Genomic DNA, 24,677 nt, shown 5'->3' with positions numbered 1-24,677 from the left:
AGTGCTCACATTTATTCCTTTATATGAATTGAAATATTTGTTCATTTTGCCAGATCTTGTAGATCCGCTATTACAGAAATTATTTATTTAATCCCGGGTTCAAAATGGGAACAAAAAAAGTCATGGTGGAGACAAAACAAAATAAATACATTGTTCATGTATTTGATTAACTGTTCCCTGCACCCTTATTAACACATTGAGGGAACCAGTGGTTCTCAAACATTTCAGGCCGCAACCCCCCAAAATAATCATATTTGAACTGGGGACGCCCACCCTGTCAAGCACTTGGAATTGTAGGATTGAGGCATCACATTTAGTTTGACTTCATAAATATCGTGAAAATAGCTGATCTGCATGCTCTCAACGTTTCTCTTTCTCAGGTAATATTTGACAATTTGGTCAATGTTTACATACTGTATGTTGGTTTGTTTACAGTTGAGTGAGACAACTATGGTTCACATTAAACATAATATCATCATCACCAATATACTGTACACAGACTGACAGGACTGTAGTAATATCAACAAGATGACAGGGCATACTGTAACATTAATCGTGATTGTCAGAAGGCTTTTAAAAAAAAAACGCAAGGAGCGGAACACAATTGATTGATTGATCATGATGGTGACATCATTCCTACACATGCTTTATCAAGAAGGGAAATCTATAATCAAATTAAGAAAGGTTTTCAACTGAATATCATCATCAGTATTGTTAACATGTCTACCATGTCTTACACAGCTCTGCTGTATCTCCATAGCTATTAATAAGCCTTATCCCTGGATAGAGAGGTTGTGTGAACGTGGTTTGAACTGTGTGGAGGAGGGTCATTGTGTCAGAAACACCATAGAAGGACAGAGCACCTGCCTTATGATCCAGGTACACCCCTACTCTGGAGGAACAGGGCCCTGACACTTTAGTCACAACATTGTTGTGTCTGAAACTGTAGTTGTTACCAGAGTACTGTAAACACCAGGATTTATCATCGTCTCCAAAGCCACTTTGTCTGCTGATGTCTTTATAACAGACTGCTATATGAACCGCTTTACCACTCCACTCTACTTCCCAGTAACGACGTTCAGACAGACCCTCTGTACACAACACCGGAAAGTTCGAAGTAAATCTCTCTACATGTTTAGGGTAAGGTTGTGGTTGTGATAAAGTCACCTTCCTCTTCTCTTCTGACAGGGAGAGCCATTTGTTTATTGTGTTCATGTCCAGAGACAGAGGATAGGAATCTGTGAGAACACACAACAAAATAACATTCAAACCTCATAAACCTTATTGTGTTTAGAGTTAGTGTCTCAGATAAAACTCATTAGAGCTTTAAATAACAATCAGATTGAAACTTCAACGTTCAGAACCTGCATCAACATGGACTCACATTGTAAAAAGTCCTTTCTGGTCTGAGGCTCCGCTGGATGTAAAACATCAACTGCACACACTGGAGACACAAGAAAATGGTCAAAAGTCACCATGACATCATGCTGAAGAATGGCTTAAAGTTCCTACTGTTTTGTCAAAAATATAAAGCTATTATAGCTTTATATAGTAATCATTGCTATAGTGTTTGTTCAGTAACAGCTGTCTCCCCAGCTCTTTAGTAAAACAGAGAATTTCAGGTGGGTTACAAATTTCATCCAAACAGGACAGAGAACTCCTCCAGATCATTTAATAAGAACAGAAATATATTACTAATAAGGGTAATAATAATAATGATAATAATAATAATAATAAATGGTGCATTTATATACTGTAGCGGTTGACATGAAACACAGGTCATACTAATTTACTGTGCCCCAGACTTTAGTAGCCTTCACAGATATACTTCCACCTGTACAAATTCCATTCAACACTTAGAAATTAATAAACATATTTAAATATTATTTCAGGAATATTCTTGCTTACATTATTACATTTTACTGTCCAATTTACAGCCAACCTGTGTACCATCAGTCTGTTCCAGTTAAATATCTCCAGTTGCCTTTCTGACTTCATCAATCCATGTTTACTATGCTCGTTAGAAAAACAATAAAATAAACACATTTAAATCTCACCTCTCCTTGATATCTCTGGCCAAGTTGTCTTCAGGATGTTGTCTAGTTGGTCTCTCAGACCAGACAGCACATCAATCACATCTGTGAAGGACCTCGGAGGACATGAGACCACACTGGGTGAGACTGGAGATCCACTGGAACTGGAGAGAGACTGGAAACTCTGGAGAGAGACAAGCAGAGAGACAAGTAAACCACTTTAGACAGAGATGGAAGAACATTATGCTGTAGCAAGAGATCTATAGATTAGTACATTGATCACAATCGGTGGAGTTGAACTGATGTCCTTATTTTTCAACTAGTAAACACACACACACACACACACACACACACACACACACACACACACACACACACACACACACACACACACACACACACACACACACACACACACACACACACACACACACACACACACACACACACACACACACACACACATCCTCCAAGTCGCACCATCAGGAAGGAATATGGGAAATTGGACGGATCCATGTCAATCACATGACATTAGAGATACTGTCTACCGATTTGCGTGATTTTTGGACAAAATATGTATGTCTAAAAATGAGTTTGACAAAAATCTGCCTCATGGTGGCGCTAGAACAGGCCCATATGAAAAATGTGGGGCAGAGGTTCTGAATTGGCATCCAAGGAGTGTATGTGCCAAGTTTGGCTACGAGCGGGGGGTCCCCACCTCACAGCATTAGTTTTAGTGAGGTTAGGGTTAGGGTTAGGGGTATAATAGGTGGTAAGAAAGTGGGGAACATAGAACCTGGGGTACATAGAACCTGGGGAACATAGGTACGGTCCCACAAGTCTTATTTTGAAGACGTTGAGAGAAAACATCTTCCAAATAAAAGCACTCTACAGGAGTTATAATTTATGGCTAGACTGGCTGCACTGTGATGACAGATGTTTTGCTACGCTGATTGGTTAGAGGAGTCTGTCTGTCAAGGCAAGTACTCCCGCCCACTTTTCAAGCTTCTTATAGCCCAAATAGTCCAGACTCATATCGTGGGAAGGAACGAGAGAGTGAATGCACAGTATGAGGCTGGCTTAGTTGCCAGGCTACATGTCAGCTGTCCTGCGCGCTTTGTTCATGTCCGGCGCGTGCGCAGTAGAAGACTTGAGTACAGTCCTCTCTTTGGCAAAATGCGAACCTGTAAAGCCCGTTTGCGTGACGCCTACAGGCAACAATATGGGGGAAATTGGCACACATTTTGTGATTATGAGAAGTGGAGGCACATGTGAAGGTGGAAGGTTGCTGAGTCAGAACTATTACTGGTTTTTCTATCAGATTTTTTAGACAATTGACAATAGACAACTGCTGGTGGGATACGGGCGTCAATTAGGTAGTAGAGTGGACTGAAATATGAAGCCGATTTCTCCTAAATGAGTCAAAACCAAGCTGTAAAATGCCATGAGTGTTACCTGAATGAAAGTGATGCTGTCATCAGTGTTGGACAGCTCCTCCAGGTCAGCATGTCTCCTCTCCAGCTGCTCCATGTGCTCCTCCAGCTGCCTCAGGAGAGCCTCAGTCTGAGCCACTACAGTCTGCTGCTGATCTCTGATCACTTCTTTAAGCTCACTGCGTCTTCTCTCAATGGAGACCATCATCTCACTGAAGATCCTGTCACTGGCCTCCACTGCTGCTTCTGCAGAGCTCTGTTTAACACACACACACACACACACACACACACACACACACACACACACACACACACACACACACACACACACACACACACACACACACACACACACACACACACACACACACACACACAGCTGACAAAATATGTTCAAATGGGGGTCTAAAATACTATATAATTGGGGGTCCTTGACAAAAAAACGTTTGTGCTTCTGATGATACTGTACAACTGTCTCATCCATATATTATAACGTCACGATTTCCTCTATCCACAGCAAACACAATAACAAGAACCATAATATCAGCTCACGTTCAGGTCCTCCATGACCTTTCTCAGGTCTTTCAGCTCCTTCTTTGTCTCCTGGATCTGCTGCTGGACTTTCTCCTGAATTGTCCCCAGCTGTTTCTGGGAACAGGAAGAGAGACAGTCGGGTTACCAATTCTATCCATTCAGGAGAGAGAGAACTCATACAGGAACAGGATACAGGGTAAAAACACGTGAAATTGGAGACAATTTATTTTGGTCATCTTAAGCCATTTAGACCGGGAACACCTTTATGTTGAACGGGAGAGTGTTTTCTGCTGGTGTTTCAGTCCGAGTGTATCAAAGGGTGTTTTTGGAAATGCGCACCGGTTCTGGTTAGGGTTAGGGTTAGTTTTAGGCATAGTTTTACTGAGGTTAGGGTTAGGGTTGGGTTTAGGCATAGTTTTACTGAGGTTAGGGTTAGGATTAGGGTTGGGTTAGGCACTCACTACACTGAGCACACACCCGGTGCGCATTTCCGAACGCACCCTTTGATACACTCGGACTGAAACACCAGCAAAAAACACTCTCCCATGTTGAACCTTTCAAGTTGGGAACAGCTGTGTGTAGTTGTTGCAATACAGTATATTATTACCAGTAAGACTCCCTAATCGGGAGATAAGCGACCGTTGGTCGCTTATCTCCTGTCACACTGCTGACATCAGTATGACAACACACCGTACACAAATGACCCTTATATAAGACCGGCATTATCTACCGACAGATTAGTAACAAGATGTCAAAATCATTGAAGGTTTACCCTACTAACCAACTGTTTACCATAGCAACCATGTTTTTTACCTTAGCAACCAACTGTTTACCCTAGCAACCAACTGTTTACCACAGCAACCATGTTTTTTTTACCCTAGCAACCAACTGTTTACCCTAGCAACCAATTGTTTACCATAGCAACCATGTTTTCTTACCCTAGCAACCAACTGTTTACCCTAGCAACCAACTGTTTACCATAGCAACCATGTTTTTTACAGGGCCTGGGATTGATGACATCAGAAATCTCCATATATGGGCATGAAAGGGATTTTGTTTCTGGAAATATGTCTGTGGGGTGCCACATTTGGAATAAAACACTTACATCACACATCTGGATATCCATACAGCCCATCTAGTTTGCCTGTGTCCATTTATGCCCATATATCTGATGACATTGGGACAATGATCTCCATATGGGCATAAAACTTATGTTAATTAGTAAAGCCTGGGGATCTCCATATATGGGCATGAGGGGTACCCTAAAAGGGCATCATCTGGGAATAGCAAATATAGTTATCCTAGAAAGTGAAAATCTTACATCAAAGGCCATAACTACCTACCTACCACCATACTGCATTCCTCATTAAACTACCTACCAGTAAGATGCCTAAGGGAGAAAAGCAAAGGGCGAGGTTGCACCATTTCTTGGTCTTCTGGCCAGTGATGTATATCGGACCATTTAACCATATATGGAGACATCTGGTACCCATAGATATTCACAGATATGGGCTTAATATTGATGACATAAGGGATCTCCATATATGGGCGTAAAAGGGATTTGGTTCCCCTGGCATCACAGGGATCTCCATATATGGGCATGAAATGGATTTGGTTACCCTGGCAACACGGGGATCTCCATATCTCCATATATGGGCATAAAAGGGATTTGGTTCCCCTGGCATCACAGGGATCTCCATATATGGGCATAAAAGGGATTTGGTTCCCCTGACATTACAGTGATGTCAGTGGCTGGTTCTACAGAGGGGATCTCCATTTATGGGCATAAAAGGGAATGTATGTATGATGATGTCAGATATCATAGACGTCATAGGACTTTCACATAACGAATAACTGAGTAAGCATGTAAACCCGTAAAATCTATATTTGGGCATGGCTGATTTATGACCTCATCATGATGACACGAGCAAACACAGCTGAATTGTATAAATGATCAGTGCAGAAACCAACAGAAGTATTTGACCAAGACTCTTGATCTTCAAGAACCCTGAGAACCTGTATTGTTTGGTATTTTACCATTTTTGGTGTTTGAAATGTTGAACTGGACTTTACATCGTGAAAGTGGATTCAATATATAGACGATTTTGACATATTGTTACTAATCTGTCGGTAGATAATGCCGGTCTTATATAAGGGTCATTTGTGTACGGTGTGATGTCATACTGATGTCAGCAGTGTGATGTCATACTGATGCGGAGATATGAGCAGGGCAAAGGTGTGACGTGTGACGTGTGACCGACCGACGGACGGCCGGTGGAGGTTTTGATACCAGTAAGACTCCCTAATCGGGAGATAAGCGACCGTTGGTCGCTTATCTCCACAATCTGTCGGTAGATAATGCCGGTCTTATATCCCTTTTATGCCCATATATGGAGATTTAACAGTATCCCTTTTATGCCCATATATGGAGATCCCTAACAGAATCCCTTTTATGCCCATATATGGAGATCCCTAACAGAATCCCTTTTATGCCCATATATGGAGATCCCTAACAGAATCCCTTTTATTTCCATATATGGAGATCCCTAACAGAATCCCTTTTATGCCCATATAATGGTTGCTATGGTAAACAGTTGGTTGCTAGGGTAAAAAAACATGGTTGCTATGGTAAACAGTTGGTTGCTAGGGTAAACAGTTGGTTGCTAGGGTAAAACCATGGTTGCTAAGGTGGTTGCTAACGTACACTAACAGACCAGCAACAACAGACTGTTGCCACAGCAACGTACACAAAGGTTTGTGTACACATGTGGTGTGATGTCATACTGATGCGGAGATATGAGCAGGGCAAAGGTGTGAAAATATGCTTTTTCAGGGGCAAGATAAATGGACATGAAATATGATTAATTAAAAGTTATCTATTGTCCCAAATGAGTGTACTTCATCCATTAATACCATTTTTATTGTACAACACCCTGATAGTGCCTTTAATGTGTGTCATGGTTGTACTGTTTAAAACATTATCCATCTCATAATTTGTCTTCAAGTGATCGTGGTCCTACCTGTTTCTCTGCCTTCTCTGCAGCAGCTGACACCGTGTCATGGCCCTTGTGTTCATCCATGATGCACAGAAGGCAGATACACTGCTGGTCTGTGCGACAGAACACCTCCAGCAGCTTGTCATGACTGGAGCACATCTTCTCCTGCAGTTTGTTGGTGGCTGGGACCAGCTTGTGCTTCTGCAACACAGGAACATTGTAGTGGGGCTGGAGGTGAGTCTCACAGTAAGAGGCCAGACACGCCAGACAAGACATGATGGCTTTGCGACGTCTGGCTCCAGTGCAGAAATCACAGGCCACGTCTTCTGGTCCGGCGTAGAGCTGAGCAGTGGAGGCAGGAGACTGCTGACCTCCTGTAATGCTCAGCTTCATCACAAGCTGGAAGTAAAGAGAAGAGGAGGGGAGGTCACTCACTGATGACAAATACAACACAGTCATTGTGAAGTTCATGGTGATAAACACAGTGAGAAATTAATAAGATCAGTGTAACATCATGTGGTTCGGAACCTTTGCATTGCAGAAAGTTGATTGCTTTGCGTTGTTAAACAAGAATTGACACAGTCAATATATAAGCTGGTCAGATGAAAAAAAAAATGTTTTTTGAAAAAAAATAAAAAATATGTTTTTTGAAAAAAAAAAAGTTTTGGAAAAAAATGTTTTTTGGAAAAAAAAAGTTTTGAAAAAACTCGGGCGTGCTCAAACAACAGTAATAACTGCGTATTACCTTACTGTACTTTACTGTACTGTATACTGTACCTCACTGTACTGTACTGTACATATTCTGTGTTCTATATCTATGAAGTCTGTGTTCTAGATCTATGAATTTTGTCACTCCCCCCCCCCCCCGTGTATGTGTGTGTGTGTGTGTGTGTGTGTGTGTGTGTGTGTGTGTGTGTGTGTGTGTGACTTTTACTTATAACTGAGTACATCTACAGTGCAGTATTGATACTTTTAAGATACTTTTAAAAAAACAAGTGTAAAACATTTGAGTACTTTTTCCAACAGCTACTTTCCCCCATAGCCTGGAGGACTCCTGCTAAGTTTACAGTTGCCATATAGCCTATTACTCTATAAATCTATCTGTGATGTCTGATTTTACTAAAACTAGCATGCTTATTAGGCAGTAGTGGGAAAAGTACTCGCATTCTTTACTTAAGTATCATACAAGTGGAAGACTTGTATTCAAAATTTACTTGAGTACAAGTATAAAAAGTATTTGTATTGAAATGTACCAAAAGCAGAAAGTACGCATTATGCAGAACTTAATGTAACCAAGGTGTTCAAATAAGTGTATTGATTGTAGGCATTTTCCAAAATCTTGTGGTATTTCACTGCTACATATCGTTCTAAATATATGCTTTCTTGTCATTTAGTACAATGAATGTGTTACCGTGTCTCTAGAAATGTGCTCATTATTTGTGAAGATACTAACTGTAATTCTCAAAGACTCGCATTGGTTCATTCAGCACATCGTTTTTGCTCTGTTTCATTTGATATTAAAATGCAACTCGAATTAATCTACTGTGTGGACACTGATCAGATGACAGGAAGAAGCAGCTCATCAATGAATGTACTTTGTGTTGCTTTTGTAAATTGTGTAGGGTACGATATTTTCATGACTTCACACCAAAGCCCATATCATGGTCATAGAGTTAAATCATTGACAACTTGCATACTCGTTCAGTTCATATGTTAATGCAGATGGTATGCAGATGGTGTGACACATCACCTACTACAGCCTACAACGATGCCCAGGGCAACACTGCATATTGTCTATAAATGGCTCACAGTTTAAATAACGTACGGTTTATTTGGACAATCATCTGTAACAGATGAAGTATAATTAAATACGACGTGATTAACGTTTGTTTGACATCCTCATCACAATTACATTGGATGCATCGCGTTGATTAAAGTGAATGGCTGCTATAGTTTTGCTAGTTTTCATCACCTAATCACCTTCCTTTCATAACCTAATCTCTACGTTTAGAATTGAAAGAAGAAAAATAATGTTAATGTTAGTATGAAGCTAATTATAAAGCTTAAATGGATGATGATGTCAACAATGACTTGTGAAAATCAAAGAATGATAGCCGATCTACAAGCAATCATACAAACATTTTGTACTTTGATGCCAATACTTTTGTACTTTTACTCAAGTATAGACCTCTCTTTTCTTCTGTTTCATTTATCACAAGCAGGCTGGCCACAGGCACCGCCTCAGTGTGAAGGAATGGTGCTCCCTGCTGGACAAAATATGTCATTACAGCAGTACAGATCTGGAGGGCCTGGCCAATGGATCATGAGCTCGGTGACCATGTGACATGGACAGCCAATCGGCAAATAGGTCCCCTAGGTCCCCTGAATGTCTCAGGACAATGTAATCTGTTTAAAGAGCTGGTCCTGCTGACCAGCTAAAAATACAATGCAAGTATTTAGCAGACGCTCTTAACAACTATAACCCCATGTATCTGCTATTATGTTTGCCTAGAATGAATGAAATGCCAAGAATAGGGAAGCTAGAGTTTAATAGTTAATACCAGTGACTAACAAAGTCAAAGATCAGAGTAAATTACAATAACCCTTGTCAACAAAATGACAGCATAAGGTAATTAGACTGCAAATAAAGTAAGACAAACTTAACTTCTGTTTAAACCAGTGTTTCTCAAACCTTTTCATGTAAACGGCCATAAAATTAAAGAGAGTAGTTCACCCCCAAAATGACTTTTTTCTATTACTCCTTACAAGATTCATGTAGTAAAAAAATGTTTAAAAAGAATATTGCATATTGTGTCGTGATGCATTGCCAGACTATTAAATATTGTTGTTGGGTACCCCCTGGAATGGTAACCGGAAGTCTCACCCCATAACATGCTCGCCCCGATTTTCTGAGCACAGCAACGGTCCACTCGCCACCCCTGTGCGGAATGCTCGCCAACAATTCATATCATAGGGTACATGGGTGTGCAGTGCACACAACATTTTAATCTAAAATGTGTCTTACCCCTGAACAATGCAAATAGAGAGAAATTTAACTCAACAATGCAAATGAGCCTTTGGAATGCTTTTCTGAACCTGGATGTTCACACGCCAGCTGATTTGGCCTATTTTGTGCTGAAATGCTGTCTGACTGGTGTCGTTTAGCATACCTCTACACGACAGGAAAGTTGTACTTTATTGTTATCACAGATCAACATTTGTTGTTAGTCTATTAATCACCAAATAATGTACCGAATCAATTCACTGTGGAAACTGTAAAAATGCATTGTTTTGAGGATTCAAATCCTCTTGGTTTGTCTTCAAGTTTAATAGTAGATAAAGTATGTTTTTCCCCTCAAGTTATGTCTGTTAGACAAATTTCCACATGTTAACACCACGGGTCTGTCTGACTGTAGAGAAGGCAGAGAAACAGGTAGGACCATGATCACTTGAAGACATGCTAGGTTCACTTACTGCACTGGAATGTGAACAGCTATGCGCAAAATCATCCTTTTGTCAATACTTAATCTCCATGTATTTGCTTATTTTGCTTGTTAAAAGCAACAGTGTATTGAGACAAGACAGCAAAATGGAAATTTATAAAAGAAAAAGTAAATAATATTGATTGAATAAACTTAATTAATAACTTAAATAAATATGGATATGGATAAATCCATAACCAAAATAAGACAGAGACAAGCCAAAGGACTATATTAGATTGTCGTATTTTGGAGAGGGCAGACAAGGAAGACAAACAGTGAGCATACCATCCTAGTGGCAGCTTGTTAATTCTCTCTTCCAAAGATGGAAGTTACATACAGTATATATAAAGAATACAGTATATGACAGTAAGATCGTGGGACTCAAATTTGATTGGTCCCCATATCATAACAAGGAAATAGAGATAACCAAAACATGATCTCGTAGTCAGGGAAACCATAATTCCCCTCTGTGTAGAAATACATGGAACGGACCGACCGCAATGACTGATGTGAGCGTGTTGTTATTCCCTGGAACCCCATCAAGGACCCCTGGGAGTCCCCAGAGCCCACTTTGAGGACCACTGGTCAACATGCTATCTAATTAAAATTCTAAGTATTGTGGACAAACAATGTAGCTATATCAATGGTTCTCAAAGTGGATGCCCTGGCACTCTAGGGTGCCGGGGTGCTGCAGAATCCTTTGATAATATTTGGAATTTATCAATATCACTTCAGTCTAACCACTTAAAGCCATCTATTCTTAGTAAGACGGACCACCATACCTCCTCGCATCTACAATGCATTGTGAGCTTGTAGATCTCCTATTTTCGTTTAAAGTTCCTCGCAGAATAGGGATGCTGGGGTTCAAGTTGTTAAATATCAAGTTACTTTCAAATCTGTTGTAATGGAATTTACGACACATACTGTAATATTTACACATTTACGTACCGTATGACATAAATGTAAGGTTCTAGAAATTAACAATGTAATTATGTGCCTTGGATGAAAAGGTTATTTACAGGGGTGACCTGAGACGAAAACGTTTGAGAACCACTAGGCAACAAATAGTTTGCTGTAGCAGAAACTGTAGATGAATGTGTGGTTGTAACTTGTAAGGTAATCTCACCTCAGCCAGCAAGTTGTTCTTCCTCAGAACAGGTCTGGGACTGAAGCTCTCTCTGCACTGGGGACAGCTGTAGACTCCAGTCTCCTCATTCTGGTCCCAGTAACCCTCAATACAGCTTCCACAGTAACTGTGTCCACAGTTTAGAGTCACTGGTTCCTTTAGATGGTCCAGACAGACAGGACAGCAGAACTGATCCTGGTCCAGATCACATGCCTGTTGTTGCTGCTGTTGTTTTTGTGCCATTTGACAGACAATTAACACTCAAGCTGAAATACACTGAAAACACATCCTGACTGAGAGAGAAAACAACAGCTCTGAGTTTCGTTTCTTCTGAAAGAAAACTGGCCTGGGAGAGGCAAAGGGTGGGACTTCCTGGTTGTTTGCAGGAGGCAGTAGTGTTTAAAGAGACAGTCAGAAACAGGTTCAGCTTGTGGTTGAACATTGTACAGCTGGGACACACACGACACAATAATTTCCCCACGGTGTGAGCCTGGTGACATGAGGTTTCACAAGATAGAGGTAGCGAATGGCATAAAATGGGTAGGCCTATCTTGGTAAAATATCTGGACTTTCTAACTAGCTTTACACAGACCAAATTCTCTCCACTTCTTCCAGGGAGGACACATGAAAATTACACAAGGGTGACATCTGGTGACCAATTCAGTGATACTGGTCTTTATTGCTGTTGTGTATTGATTGTGGTCAGCATTATTTTTTTGTCCTCATACTGTACAGTGCTCTTTTTGTGTTATTTCAGGAAACCAGATTCAATTCCTACAGATTAAGTGAGAGAAATGCCAGCCCAGCTGCATTGTCAAATGATTAATGAATTCCATTCAGTATTTTGACCTCAGTGGACAGGACAGTGGGAATACAAGTCTGTTCGCCCTCCTGGCCTTTCGCCCCAAAAGTTGGATTTTTCGCCCGACCTTCCGCCAGGTGCTCGCAAGACAAAGAACATGGTCGATAATTACATTTTTTAGGGGCCCCCCACCCTCCACCATAACCCCCCCTCCCTCCCTCCCGACGCTCACTACCCAGCTTGGATTTTAAGCCATGATGATCATCTGTGGGCCAAGAAAGCACCTGTAGACAACAGAGGAGGGGCCCACACATTTGATTTTTAATTAGCGTATACATTTAATAGTAAATTGTCAATGACCACACGGCCCAGATCCCCCAAGGGACCCTGAGAGCCAAGGGCCCCTGGCAACGGCCCCACCGGCCCAATGGTTAATCCAGCCCTGACAAACACACACACACACACACACACACACACACACACACACACACACACACACACACACACACACACACACACACACACACACACACACAGTCTGACCACGACTTCAAATATATGATTTATGATATAGATAAATAGGTATAAAGTTAGTGTCATCTAATTGCTGTGTGTTGCTCTGGTATCTCAAATGTAGACTCAGCCTAATACTCGCTGCCTACGCACAGGCGCACACAGACACACACACACACACACACACACACACACACACACACCCACACAGAGAGAGAGAGAGAGAAAGAGAGAGGCAAATAGCCTACTTTGTCATTGTATTCTCAAATTGACAGTATGACAGTATTGTGGCGTCAGTATCCTGTCAGTTTCCATGTCACCGATCTTGGTGTAGGCCTACTAAATATTCTCTCAAATGACTAAAATAAATGATTAGCTTAACTCACCCACTGCAGACAGAGACAGGAGCAGCAGCCAGAGAGCAGAGCAGACACAAAACACAGCCATGATCCACCAGGAATGAGGAACCCTCTGCACTGGCTGTTAAAGCCCCATTTGGATCCTTTTTTATTTTCTCGTCTGAATTAATTAGTTAATTATTAATCTCTCTCTCACTCACTGAGAGAGATTAAGCAGGGACCCGAACTACTTATTCTATACAATTGTGTTTCAGAATAAAAAATGTCATAGTTTATCTATCTATATAAATGAAATAAATGTAGATATATCCTTTACCCACTTGTGTTGTGCCCCAGGCAGCAAGTTGTTCTTCCTCATAATAGGTGAATACAGTATCAGATATTGTCCTTGTCCTCTCAGTCCTGACTGTTTTAACATCTATCTTCATCCGGTATAAAACATCATCTAAACATGGAGACAACTTTCACAGAGAGACAGAAACAGAAAGAGAAAAACAGAATGAAACACTCTGCTAGAGGTTGCAGACTCGTTCCATTGCAACATTGCTCAAATGTATTCCTTTATTTGAATTGAAATATTTGTCCATTTTGCCAGATCTTGTAGATCGGCTATTACAGAAATTACATAAGCTTTTCCCCTTCTTTTTTTTTTTACATGTACAATGGGAACAAACAAACAAAAAAAGAAAATAAATACGTTGTTCATATGTATTTGACGAACTGTTCCCTACACCCTTATTAACATATTGAGGAGTAAGACATTACAACAGTGGTTCTCAAAGTTTTCAGCCGCAACCCCTCCCAAAATAATCAGATTTGAACTGTGGACCCCCCCCCCCCCCCACCCTGTCAAGCACTTGGAATTGTAGGATTGATGCATTACATTTAGTTTGACTTCAAAAATATTTCTCTTTCTCAGGTAATATTTGACAATTTGGCCAATGTTTACATGTTGGTTTGTGGTACAGTTTAGTGAGAAAACAATGTTGCACATTAAGCATAATATCATCATCACCAATATACACAGACTGACAGGGCTCTAATATGAACAAGATAACAGGGCATACTGTATAATGATTGTCAGCAGAAGGCTTATTACAAAAATGCAATGAGCAGAACACAATCGATTGATTGATCATGATGGTGACAGATCATTCCTACACATCCTTTATCTAGAAGGGAAATCTATAATCAAACGAAGAAAGAAAAGTTTTCATCTGAATATCACCATCAGTATTGTTATCATATCTACTTTGTTTTACACAGCTCTGCTGTATCTCCATATGATCGAAACCTTATCCCTGGATAGAGAGGTTGTGTGAACGTGGTTTGAACTGTGTGGAGAAGGGTCATTGTGTCAGAAACAGCATAGAAGGACAGAGTACCTGCCTTGTGATCCAGGTACACTCCTACTCTGGAGGAACGAGGGCCTGGCACTTTAGTCTCAACATTGTTGTGCTTGAAACTGTATTCTTTACCAGAGTATGTTAAACACCAGGATTTATCATTGTTTCCAAAGTAGGATTTTCTGTTGATGTCATTGTAACAGACTGCAATACTAACTGTACCACTCCACTCTACTTCCCAGTACCTTCGTTCAGACAGACCCTCTGTACACAACACCTGGTAGTAGTACTGCTCAAATCTCTCTGCATGATCAGGGTAAGGTTGTGGTTGCTGTGTTAAAGTCACCTTCCTCTTCTCATCTGACAGGGAGAGATGTTTCCCTATTGTGTTCATGTCCAGAGATAGAGGATGGGAATCTGTGAGAACACACAATAAAAGAAAACGCAAACCTCATTAACCTTATTGTGTTTAGAGTTAGTGTCTCAGATAAAACACATTAGAGCTTTGAATAACAACATATCAGATTGAAACATTCAGAACCTGCATCAACATGGACTCACATCGTAAAAAGTCCTTTCTGGTCTGAGGCTCCCGTGAATGTAAAACATCAACTGCACACACTGGAGACACAAGAAAACAGTAAAGGTCATCATGACATCAGTGATGTTGCTTGGTTTTCAATGTAATGGGTCCTGGGACCCACAGGTGGTCATTCAAATGGGTCCCAGAATTATTTTATGGGTCCCGCGACGACACACACATTATGTATCAACGGTGAAAACATCAAAAAGGACTGTCACTTTAATCTAAACAAATAGTGGCAAATACCTACTTGTATGTAGTTAATAAAGGACAGAAGCATGGATTACAAGACAATCTCAATCATCTCATCAATAATGCCAGCATGCACAGCTGTGGAGACTCTACCACATGCAGCTCAACTGGTGCAGTGAAATGACTGATAGCAGGAAGGATAGAGTTGTATGCATCCTGGGGATGCAGTGATGCTTCGTTTAATGCGTCCTTTATAAAATATATGTGTCAGACTGTCAGTGACGCAGGGCTAGCATCACTGTGACATCATACTGAAGAATGGATTAAACTGAAGTTACAACTGTTTTGTCAAAAAGAAAAAGCAAGATAAAGCTATTATAGCGTGATATAGTAATCATTTCTATAGCTGTCTCCCCAGCTCTTTAGTAAAACAGAAAATACAGTTTTAGGTGGTTTACAAATGTCATCCAATCATTTAAAACAAACCAAAATTTAACAACAACAACAATAATAATTTTAATAATAATGATGATGATGATGATGATGATGATGATGATGATGATGATGATGATGATGATGATATAGATAATAGGTGCATGTATATACTGTACTGTAGTGGTTGACATGAAACACAGATACTCATGTTGTTGTCCCCCATACTACAGAGTATAGGCTTTAGTTGCCTTCACATTCCACCTGTACACATTCCATTTAACAATTAAAATCACACCCGTGTGAAGTGGAGCTGTGTGTGTGTGTGTGTGTGTGTGTGTGTGTGTGTGTGTGTGTGTGTGTGTGTGTAGATCATGTGTACCGATTTTTGTGACATTTGAAGAAAATATGTAGGAAAAGGAGCAAAAAGTGTGTTTTGGAGAAAATTCAAGATGGCGGAAAATCTATCCTGGCGCAAATGGGCGTGGCCTATATGGGGAGATGCGTCTTGACCCAAGGAATCCAGGGAAAAAAGAATTTTAATTTTCCGATCTACGGTTCAAGAGTTACGGGGCAAAACGTAAAGTGGGCCGTTATAGCGCCACCATGAGGCCGAGTGATGTAATTATTTTTTATTTTTAAAATCATTATGAATCTCCTCTCCAAGGTTTGAAACTGTAGCTCCTATGGTTTACGAGAGAAAAATACTTGAAAGTGATTTCTTGCATTGTCCCATTATAAGTCAATGGGGACAATTAAGCGTCGTTTTTTGCCGATTACGTCGGCATGGTAAGGCGGATCGGAACGAAAGGTAATAGAACACCATTCCCGGCCGAGCCGCACATTTTGATGTATATATTGCGCGAGTGGCGTAAATGGTGCGGCACTAGTTACGCGCCGAAGTCAGGCTACATACACACAGACACACAGACAGACAGACACACACACAGACAGACCCACACAGCCACGTATAGGGAGCTGCACACAGCTCCAAAAATGTACTGTACAGGGGATGATTTGAAAAACCTTTTTCATTAATATTCTTGCTTGTTGCATTCTTACATTTTAGTCCAATCTGACAGACAGACAACCTGTGTTCCATCAGTCTGTTCTAGTTCAAATATCTCTTTCATCAGAAAAGCAGATGCCTTCTGGCTTCATCCATTCATATTCACTATGATGGCTAGTTAAAACAATAAACACATTTAAATCTCACCTCTCTTTGATATCTCTGGCCAAGTTGTCTTCAGGATGTTGTCTAGTTGGTCTCTCAGACCAGACACCACATCAATCACATCTGTGAAGGACCTCGGAGGACAGATGACCACACTGGGTGAGACTGGAGATCCACTGGAACTGGAGAGAGACTGGAAACTCTGGAGAGAGACAAGCAGAGAGACAAGTAAACCAGTCTAGTCAGGGATGGAAGAACATTATACTGTAGCAAGAGATCTATAGATTAGTACATTGATCACAATCGGTGGAGTTGAACTGATGTCCTTATTTTTCAACTAGTAAATAAATAAACACACACGCACCACGGACGCACACATGTGATATAAATAATATTAATGTTTTTGGCATATCAGTAGCTACCATTATGACAAATTTAGTAAAAAACATGGCTACATGGTATTAAATGACAAATGATAATCCTATTTGTCAGAGCAGAGCATGTCTCTCTCCTCCACACACACACACACGCTGCCGTGGCCCACATTAAGTCCATAATAACTGTTGTGGCTTTCCTTGCATATCTTCTGTACATAAATAGTGTTCTGACTGGGAAACTACTACTGGCAGAGTGTTGCTCTGCGTGCATGTCAGCTGTCCTGCGTGTTCTGTTCATGTCCGGCGCGTGCGCAGTAGAAGGCTGAGTACAGTCCTCTCTGTGGCAAAATGAGACACATGTGAAGGTGGAAGGTTGCAGAGACAGAACTATTACTGATTTTTCTCAGGTATTTTAGACAATTGAACAACTGCTGGTGGGGTACGGGCGTCAATTAGGTAGTAGAGTGAAATATGAAGCCGATTTCTCCTAAAAGAGTCCAAACTAAACGTAAATGCCATGAGTGGAACCTGAATGAAAGTGATGCTGTCATCAGTGTTGGACAGCTCCTCCAGGTCAGCATGTCTCCTCTCCAGCTGCTCCATGTGCTCCTCCAGCTGCCTCAGGAGAGCCTCAGTCTGAGCCACTGCAGTCTGCTGCTGATCTCTGATCACTTCTTTAAGCTCACTGCGTCTTCTCTCAATGGAGACCATCATCTCACTGAAGATCCTGTCACTGGCCTCCACTGCTGCTTCTGCAGAGCTCTGCTTAACACACACACACACACACACACACACACACACACACACACACACACACACACACACACACACACACACACACACACACACACACACACACACACACACACACACACACACACAGCTGACAAGTCTGACTCAAAATACTTTCAAATGGGGGGGGGGGGGGGGGGGGGGTCTACAGCCAAATATTATATAATTCGGGGTCCTAGACAAAAAAACTTTAGTGCGTCCTCTATCCACAGTAAACACTAGAATCCTCATCATAATATATCAGCTCACGTTCAGGTCCTCCATGACCTGTCTCAGGTCTTTCAGCTCCTTCTTTGTCTCCTGGATCTGCTGCTGGACTTTCTCCTGAATTGTCCCCAGCTGTTTCTGCAAAAAACAGGAATAGACATTTTGGCTTATAAAGAAAGCACATTTTCAAGTCAAAATCCACTTTTGCAGGGGCAAGATTAATGGACATGAAATATTGTTCATGAAAGGTTATTAATCGCCTCTGTTTACATTGGGTCCAAAAGGAGTGTACTTGATTCCCTTAATACCTTTTATTGTATAACTCCCTGATTAGTGCTTTTAATGTTTGACACGTTTAGTTCTGCTTCTATCTTTAAACCATGATGCATGAGCCATCTTATGATTCGTCTTCAAGTGATCAAATTGCAACACTAGATTGTTTTTAAATCGGTTGAATCTAGGGTTGCAATACCTCCCATAGGCAGCTAATGCATCAAAACGTTTTTTTTTGCTATCTGATTGTATTAAACCAAGTCAAACTCACCAATATTGGGGCTTTATTGAAAGCTTGGAGTATCCTCTTTCTATCTGCAAAGTGTTTGTTTCATAAAAATCCACCGTAGACATGTTGGGAGTTGTATCTGTCAATAAATCCGAGACGTTTTTTTTTTTCCCTAAGTGTTGAACTTCGGAAACGCTTGTTTTCTACAACCACATGTCCCGCTGCCTCCTGCATTATGTGACATTTAGATCCAGGTGGTACACAGGACTGCTGATTGACTTCCCACGAGCGCTTCCAAACTCCAGCAATTCGAAAAAATAATCACCTGAACTGAATTTCTTGATAGAAAGTAGCTCATAAAATGTCTACGCTGGGTTTTTCTGAAACAAACACTTTGCTGATAGAAAGAGGATACTCCAAGCTTTCCATACAGCCCCAATATTGGTGAGTTTGACGTCGTTTAATACAATCAAATAGCAAAAAACTGTTTGGATGCATTGGCTGCCTATGGGAGGTATTGCAACCCTAGATTCAACCGATTTAAAAGAAATCTAGTGTTGCAATTTGCGGCTACCTGTTTCTCTGCCTTCTCTGCAGCAGCTGACACCGTGTCATGGCCCTTGTGTTCATCCATGATGCACAGATAGCAGATACACTGCTGGTCTGTGCGACAGAACACCTCCAGCAGCTTGTCATGACTGGAGCACATCTTCTCTTGCAGTTTGTTGGTGGCTGGGACCAGCTTGTGCTTCTTCCATGTGGGAACATTGTAGTGGGGCTGGAGGTGAGTCTCACAGTAAGAGGCCAGACACGCCAGACAAGACATGAGAGCTTTGCGACGTCTGGCTCCAGTGCAGAAATCACAGGCCACGTCTTCTGGTCCGGCGTAGAGCTGAGCAGTGGAGGCAGGAGACTGCTGACCTCCTGTAATGCTCAGCTTCATCACAACCTGCAAGTCAAAGACCAAGACAAATACAACACAGTCATTGTGAGGTAAGATTCATGGCGTAAACACAACATAAACACAGTGAGACATTATTTAATTTGACAACCCCATCTGAAAATATGTTGTGCCATACAAGATTTATATTGTTAAAATGTTATTAAAATATTGTGTTGCGTGATGCATTGTGAGCTTGAAGATCGGAAAATAGTTTAAGTATCTACTGTATTAACACATTTTGTTAGGAACCCCCTGGAACCGCCCCACCCAGGTGCTATCTAAAATATAATTTTTAGTATTTGTGGAAAAACTGTATTAGGCTATCAACATACCAAATGAATGAATAATGTGAATAAGTAACCCACATATTAACTATACAGTAGCATCTAGGCAACAAGGACATTGCTGTTGCAGAACATGTATAGTAGATGAATGTGTGGTTGTAACTTGTAAGGTGATCTCACCTCAGCCAGCAAGTTGTTCTTCCTCAGAACAGGTCTGGGACTGAAGCTCTCTCTGCACTGGGGACAGCTGTAGACTCCAGTCTCCTCATTCTGGTCCCAGTAACCCTCAATACAGCTTCCACAGTAACTGTGTCCACAGTGTAGAGTCACTGGTTCCTTTAGAAGGTCCAGACACACAGGACAGCAGAACTGATCTTGGTCCAGATCATATCCATGTTGCTGCAGTTGTTGTTGTTCTGCCATTTGATTTGTGACAACCACACTCACTCTGAGAGAAAACACACAACACTTTGGTTCATACTGAAGAGAGACTGAGAGAGAAAACACAACAGCTCTGAGTTTCGTTTCTTCTGAAGAAAACTGGGAAGGCTGGTACTTCCTGGTTGTTTTGCAGCAGGCAGTGGTTTTATAAAGAGACAGAAACAGGCTTGCGGTTGAATGTTGTACGGCTGGACACTCACACACTAATTTCTCTGCGGTGTGGCAGAGCCTGGTGATACGAGGTTTTACAAGATAGAGGTAGAGATCGGCATAAAATGGGTTTCTTGTTGAAATATCTCGATGTTCTAACTAGTTTCTGTTTCACACGGACCACAGTCATACCCTCTACTTCTTCCAGTGAGCACACTTGAAAATGACACAAGGGTGACATCTGGTGGCCACTTCAGTGAATAGTGATACCGGTTGTGTCTTTTGATTGTCATAGCTATATTATGTAGGCCTACAGTGTTCATGGAATTATTTGTTTTGTGTGTTATTTCAGGAAACCAGATAGTTCCTACAGTATGTGAGAGAAATGCCAGCAGCATTGTCATAGGCTAATTGAATGATGAATGAATCCCATTCAGTAGGCCCTATTGTGACCTCAGTGAACTGGGACACTTCAGGGACACTTCTTCATGTAACCTTGTCATTGGATTTTGCTCAAATGAATCTTCTGAGTTGCCTTTCATCTTATCAAGTGTAGGCCTAGGCTCGCCTAGCATAGTTAATATAGACAATAAATGTTCTTCTTTACACAACTAATTTACGTACCTAAAATATGTCACATTCTGAGATATGATTGAATGATCAATAATTATTAAATGAACAATATCTTTTTCCTCCAGATTATTTTATTATTATTTTTTTTGTAGGTCTTGACTTCACTGTAAAAAACAAACAAACAAACAAACAAAACAAAATGCTATGGTCCATCTAGAATGACATTATTTGAGGCGTACCATAAAACCTCTCAATAATTCATGGTCCAGATGAAAAACTTTCAGAACACACTCAAATTAGGCTACCTTTCATCTTTCAGTGTACAGTGTGTTACCTTCTGGTGTAAATTAATTACACCTTAATTATTATTAAAGGTCAGCATTAAATATGTTGAATAGGACCTCATAAATAATCAATAGCTTTCCCTTTCAAAGCCTCACTGTGTCAATCTTTTGGATTCCAGCTTTAATATCATTATATTCACAACAATAAATTAAAGAGTGTTCACTTTAACTTAAAAGATGTGTTTTAGTTGAGCTGTGTGGCCCATCGTCTGTCATTTATGGAATCTGACTTTGTTTTTCATAAGATTGGCAGACATCTGAATGCAATCTGGATGCAGTGGATGGATACAAGAAGAGTGGGCAGTGGGCACCATTAAATGTACTATTTTTCCCAAAATGTAATATATTACAAATCCGTAGCTTACATTTTTATCATACTTAAATTAACCCTTCAACCTCTTGTTTATGCCCCATGATATACAGTTTATTTTTTGTATTAATTGTAGAAATATCAGGCCTTAATTGTCTAATATTAAATCATGTTTTAATCATGTATATCTTACTTTACTTTACTTAAGAACGTTTTCCAAAAACTTTATTGTTTAACATTTTGGACCAAATAGACAATTTAATTTTACATTGAGGTGCCCACTCTTCCTCAGTGCCCACTTTTCCTGTTACCATCAGTATACATAGTAGTAATAGTAGTAGAGACGATGACGACGACAATAGCAACAACATTAGAACTAACTGTTTTCAATCCTGTTAACAAAGTATTCAATCAATTAAAAAATATTAGTAGCAGAAGTTGTAAACATTTTATTATTTGAACAGGACATACAGTAGGAAAACAATCTGAAATGGTATTCCGCTGTACAAAAATACACACCTTGTTATTGTTAATGTAAACCACATGTTTGCTACACATTTGTAGTTACTGCAGTAGTAATACCAAGTTCCATACAGACTTTCAGTGTAGAATATATACATTTTTGTGTAGATGATTTTGTACACTAGTGTGATAGGGCATTCCTGCAACTGAATGGGACAAAGACGAAGGACTGAATGATTGCATTGATTTTAGGTACTCTGCTCCGTAAGTCCTACCATCAAAGGGTGTCAGGTAGGTGGTATAAGTTGTAGAAACATACAACATCTTGGCAGCTTGATTGACAGTGAATTAAATTGTACTTCCCACACATAGATACTTGCTAAGAGGACGGCAACAACTGTTCTGCCAATTTTTTTGTAAGACACTCATGACCCTTTTGTATAAATTGTGCATTGAGTTTGTGCATTCTCTGTAATCTGGCTGAGGGGAAAAATGCACTTTCCAAAAGAGTGCAAGTCCAAATTAAAACCTTTTAGGGGCAATTGCAGATCGCTGTGATTTTTCTTCGCCAACCCTCTAAATGCATAGTTTTAGGCTCTGTTGACGGTGTCATGTGCTGAAAATAGCAGATCTACAAGCTCAAAACAGGTCCTGCGCAGCTTTCCTCCTCCAACACCTCTGATGCTGGACAAACACTAGGGCTGTCAGGCTTACACCTTTAAGTTGACTATTAATTGTTCATGAAACTGAAGCATGAATAAAACAGGAAATTGCACGGGGCAGATACAGTATAGTAAATAACTAGAATATAAAAAGAAATTACTGATATAATTAATCATTTCATATTTTACAAAAATGTAAAAATAGCGGAAATAACTCAGCTCTCAGCTATTTCCTTTTTTTAATACTTGTATGTATTTTTCATCACGGAAACGATTACGCAAAAAATGATTGTGATCATCTCAAATAATTTATGATTATTATTTAATAAATGTAACAGCCCTAACACGCACGGCCACTCTTGACCATGAGGAACATCCCCCCTGCTGCGGCCAGAGTGCCCAGAGTCAGTCCCACTCCACAGAACACGTCCACTGCAGAACTGGGCACCTGCTCAGGCTCTGCGTCTGCAGTGAGGACAACACATCACAATGCCACCATCAGACACAACAAAAGGCTGAAAGATCTGTTGTTGCTTTGGGTGCTTTCTTTTAGCATTGGTTCTCGAGTTAAAAAGTTAATGTGAACCAGTGCATTAGACCACAGACCCCCGTAACTCTCACTCTCAACGTTATGGGGGTCCATGGTCTACAAATGCATACCAAACTGGGCGAGTGTTTGTACACTCTCAGTTACAGACAGGGGTGTCACACCAAATTCTGGGCCCTGGGTACAAGGATTCACTGCGGGCCCCCCATGAATGTTAATGAAAAATAGCAGATATACAAGCTCACAGCGCGGCACCGAGTGCCGCGCTGTGAGCTTGTAGATCTGCTATTTTTGAAAAATCGTGAAAATGTGTGCAAGAAACCTATGTCAAGGACCCCCAAGATGATATGTATTTGGCCACGGACCCCGATCTCAAAATATTTAGTTCCAGGGACCCCCAGAAGCAAAATTTGAGTTAGAAATGTTCGCTTAAAAAATACATATATTCAAAGATTTTCACACATTTTCACAACTTTTCAAAAATAGCAGATCTACAAGCTCGCAGCCGCGCTGTGAGCTTGTATATCTGCTATTTTTCAATAGATGTAATTATTAGGGCCCCTCCACCTTGGGCCCCAGTAACTCAGTCCCACTTTCCTACCCCTTGTGATGCCCCTGGTTACAGACCATAGGTTCCTTCTATCAATAATTTAGCTATAGGGACCGTGCAACATGGAACTCCTTGTTTCCCTCTGTGGGTCGCCGCACCATACTTTGAGAGCCACTGGTTTAGTTAAGAATAATATAATTGTAAAAGTCATTAGTTGAATTTTGACTTGCTTCCTTCAGTTCTCAGATCGAGATAACCCCATCCTAACTTTGGTAGAATACTTTATTGAACAATAGAGTTCAATAAGGCAAATATTTATCTTTTTTTCTCACATAATTAACACAAACAAAACATGTATTGTCCCTAAGTTCTCCTTTAGGCCTATCCGCTTTGTTGTCTTCAACTGACTTATAACCTCAAACTTCCACTTCCTTGTTTAATGTGGAATTTCCAATAGTATCATTTCCTGTTACATTTAAATTGTTCATTGTGTCAGTTTTGAGGTATTAATGTTTATGGTAAATGTTA

At 40.5% G+C, this 24,677-nt stretch overlaps 1 protein-coding gene across 1 annotated transcript; it reads right to left on the bottom strand.

The window, feature by feature from the left end:
• LOC308298010 (uncharacterized protein) lies at positions 1 to 20,621 on the bottom strand. Its single transcript, XM_080741574.1, has 14 exons — positions 20,291 to 20,621; positions 19,458 to 19,832; positions 18,424 to 18,519; positions 17,911 to 18,144; positions 17,048 to 17,207; positions 15,186 to 15,245; positions 14,531 to 15,041; positions 11,605 to 11,731; positions 7,021 to 7,395; positions 4,019 to 4,114; positions 3,489 to 3,722; positions 2,058 to 2,217; positions 1,385 to 1,444; positions 1 to 1,238 (listed from the first exon to the last, which is right to left on the bottom strand). Exons 1-14 carry the CDS (start codon positions 20,531 to 20,533, stop codon positions 724 to 726), a joined length of 3,246 nt encoding a protein of 1,081 aa, XP_080597700.1. The 5' UTR covers positions 20,534 to 20,621; the 3' UTR covers positions 1 to 723.
• Positions 20,622 to 24,677: the final 4,056 nt, after the last annotated feature.

The sequence above is a fragment of the Nannobrachium achirus genome (genome assembly GCF_963921795.1).
Source record: "Nannobrachium achirus genome assembly, chromosome: 14".
NCBI classification, from domain to species: domain Eukaryota; kingdom Metazoa; phylum Chordata; class Actinopteri; order Myctophiformes; family Myctophidae; genus Nannobrachium; species Nannobrachium achirus.
The sequence above is the reverse complement of the archived record's forward strand: the minus strand, read 5'-3'. Positions and strand labels throughout refer to the sequence as shown.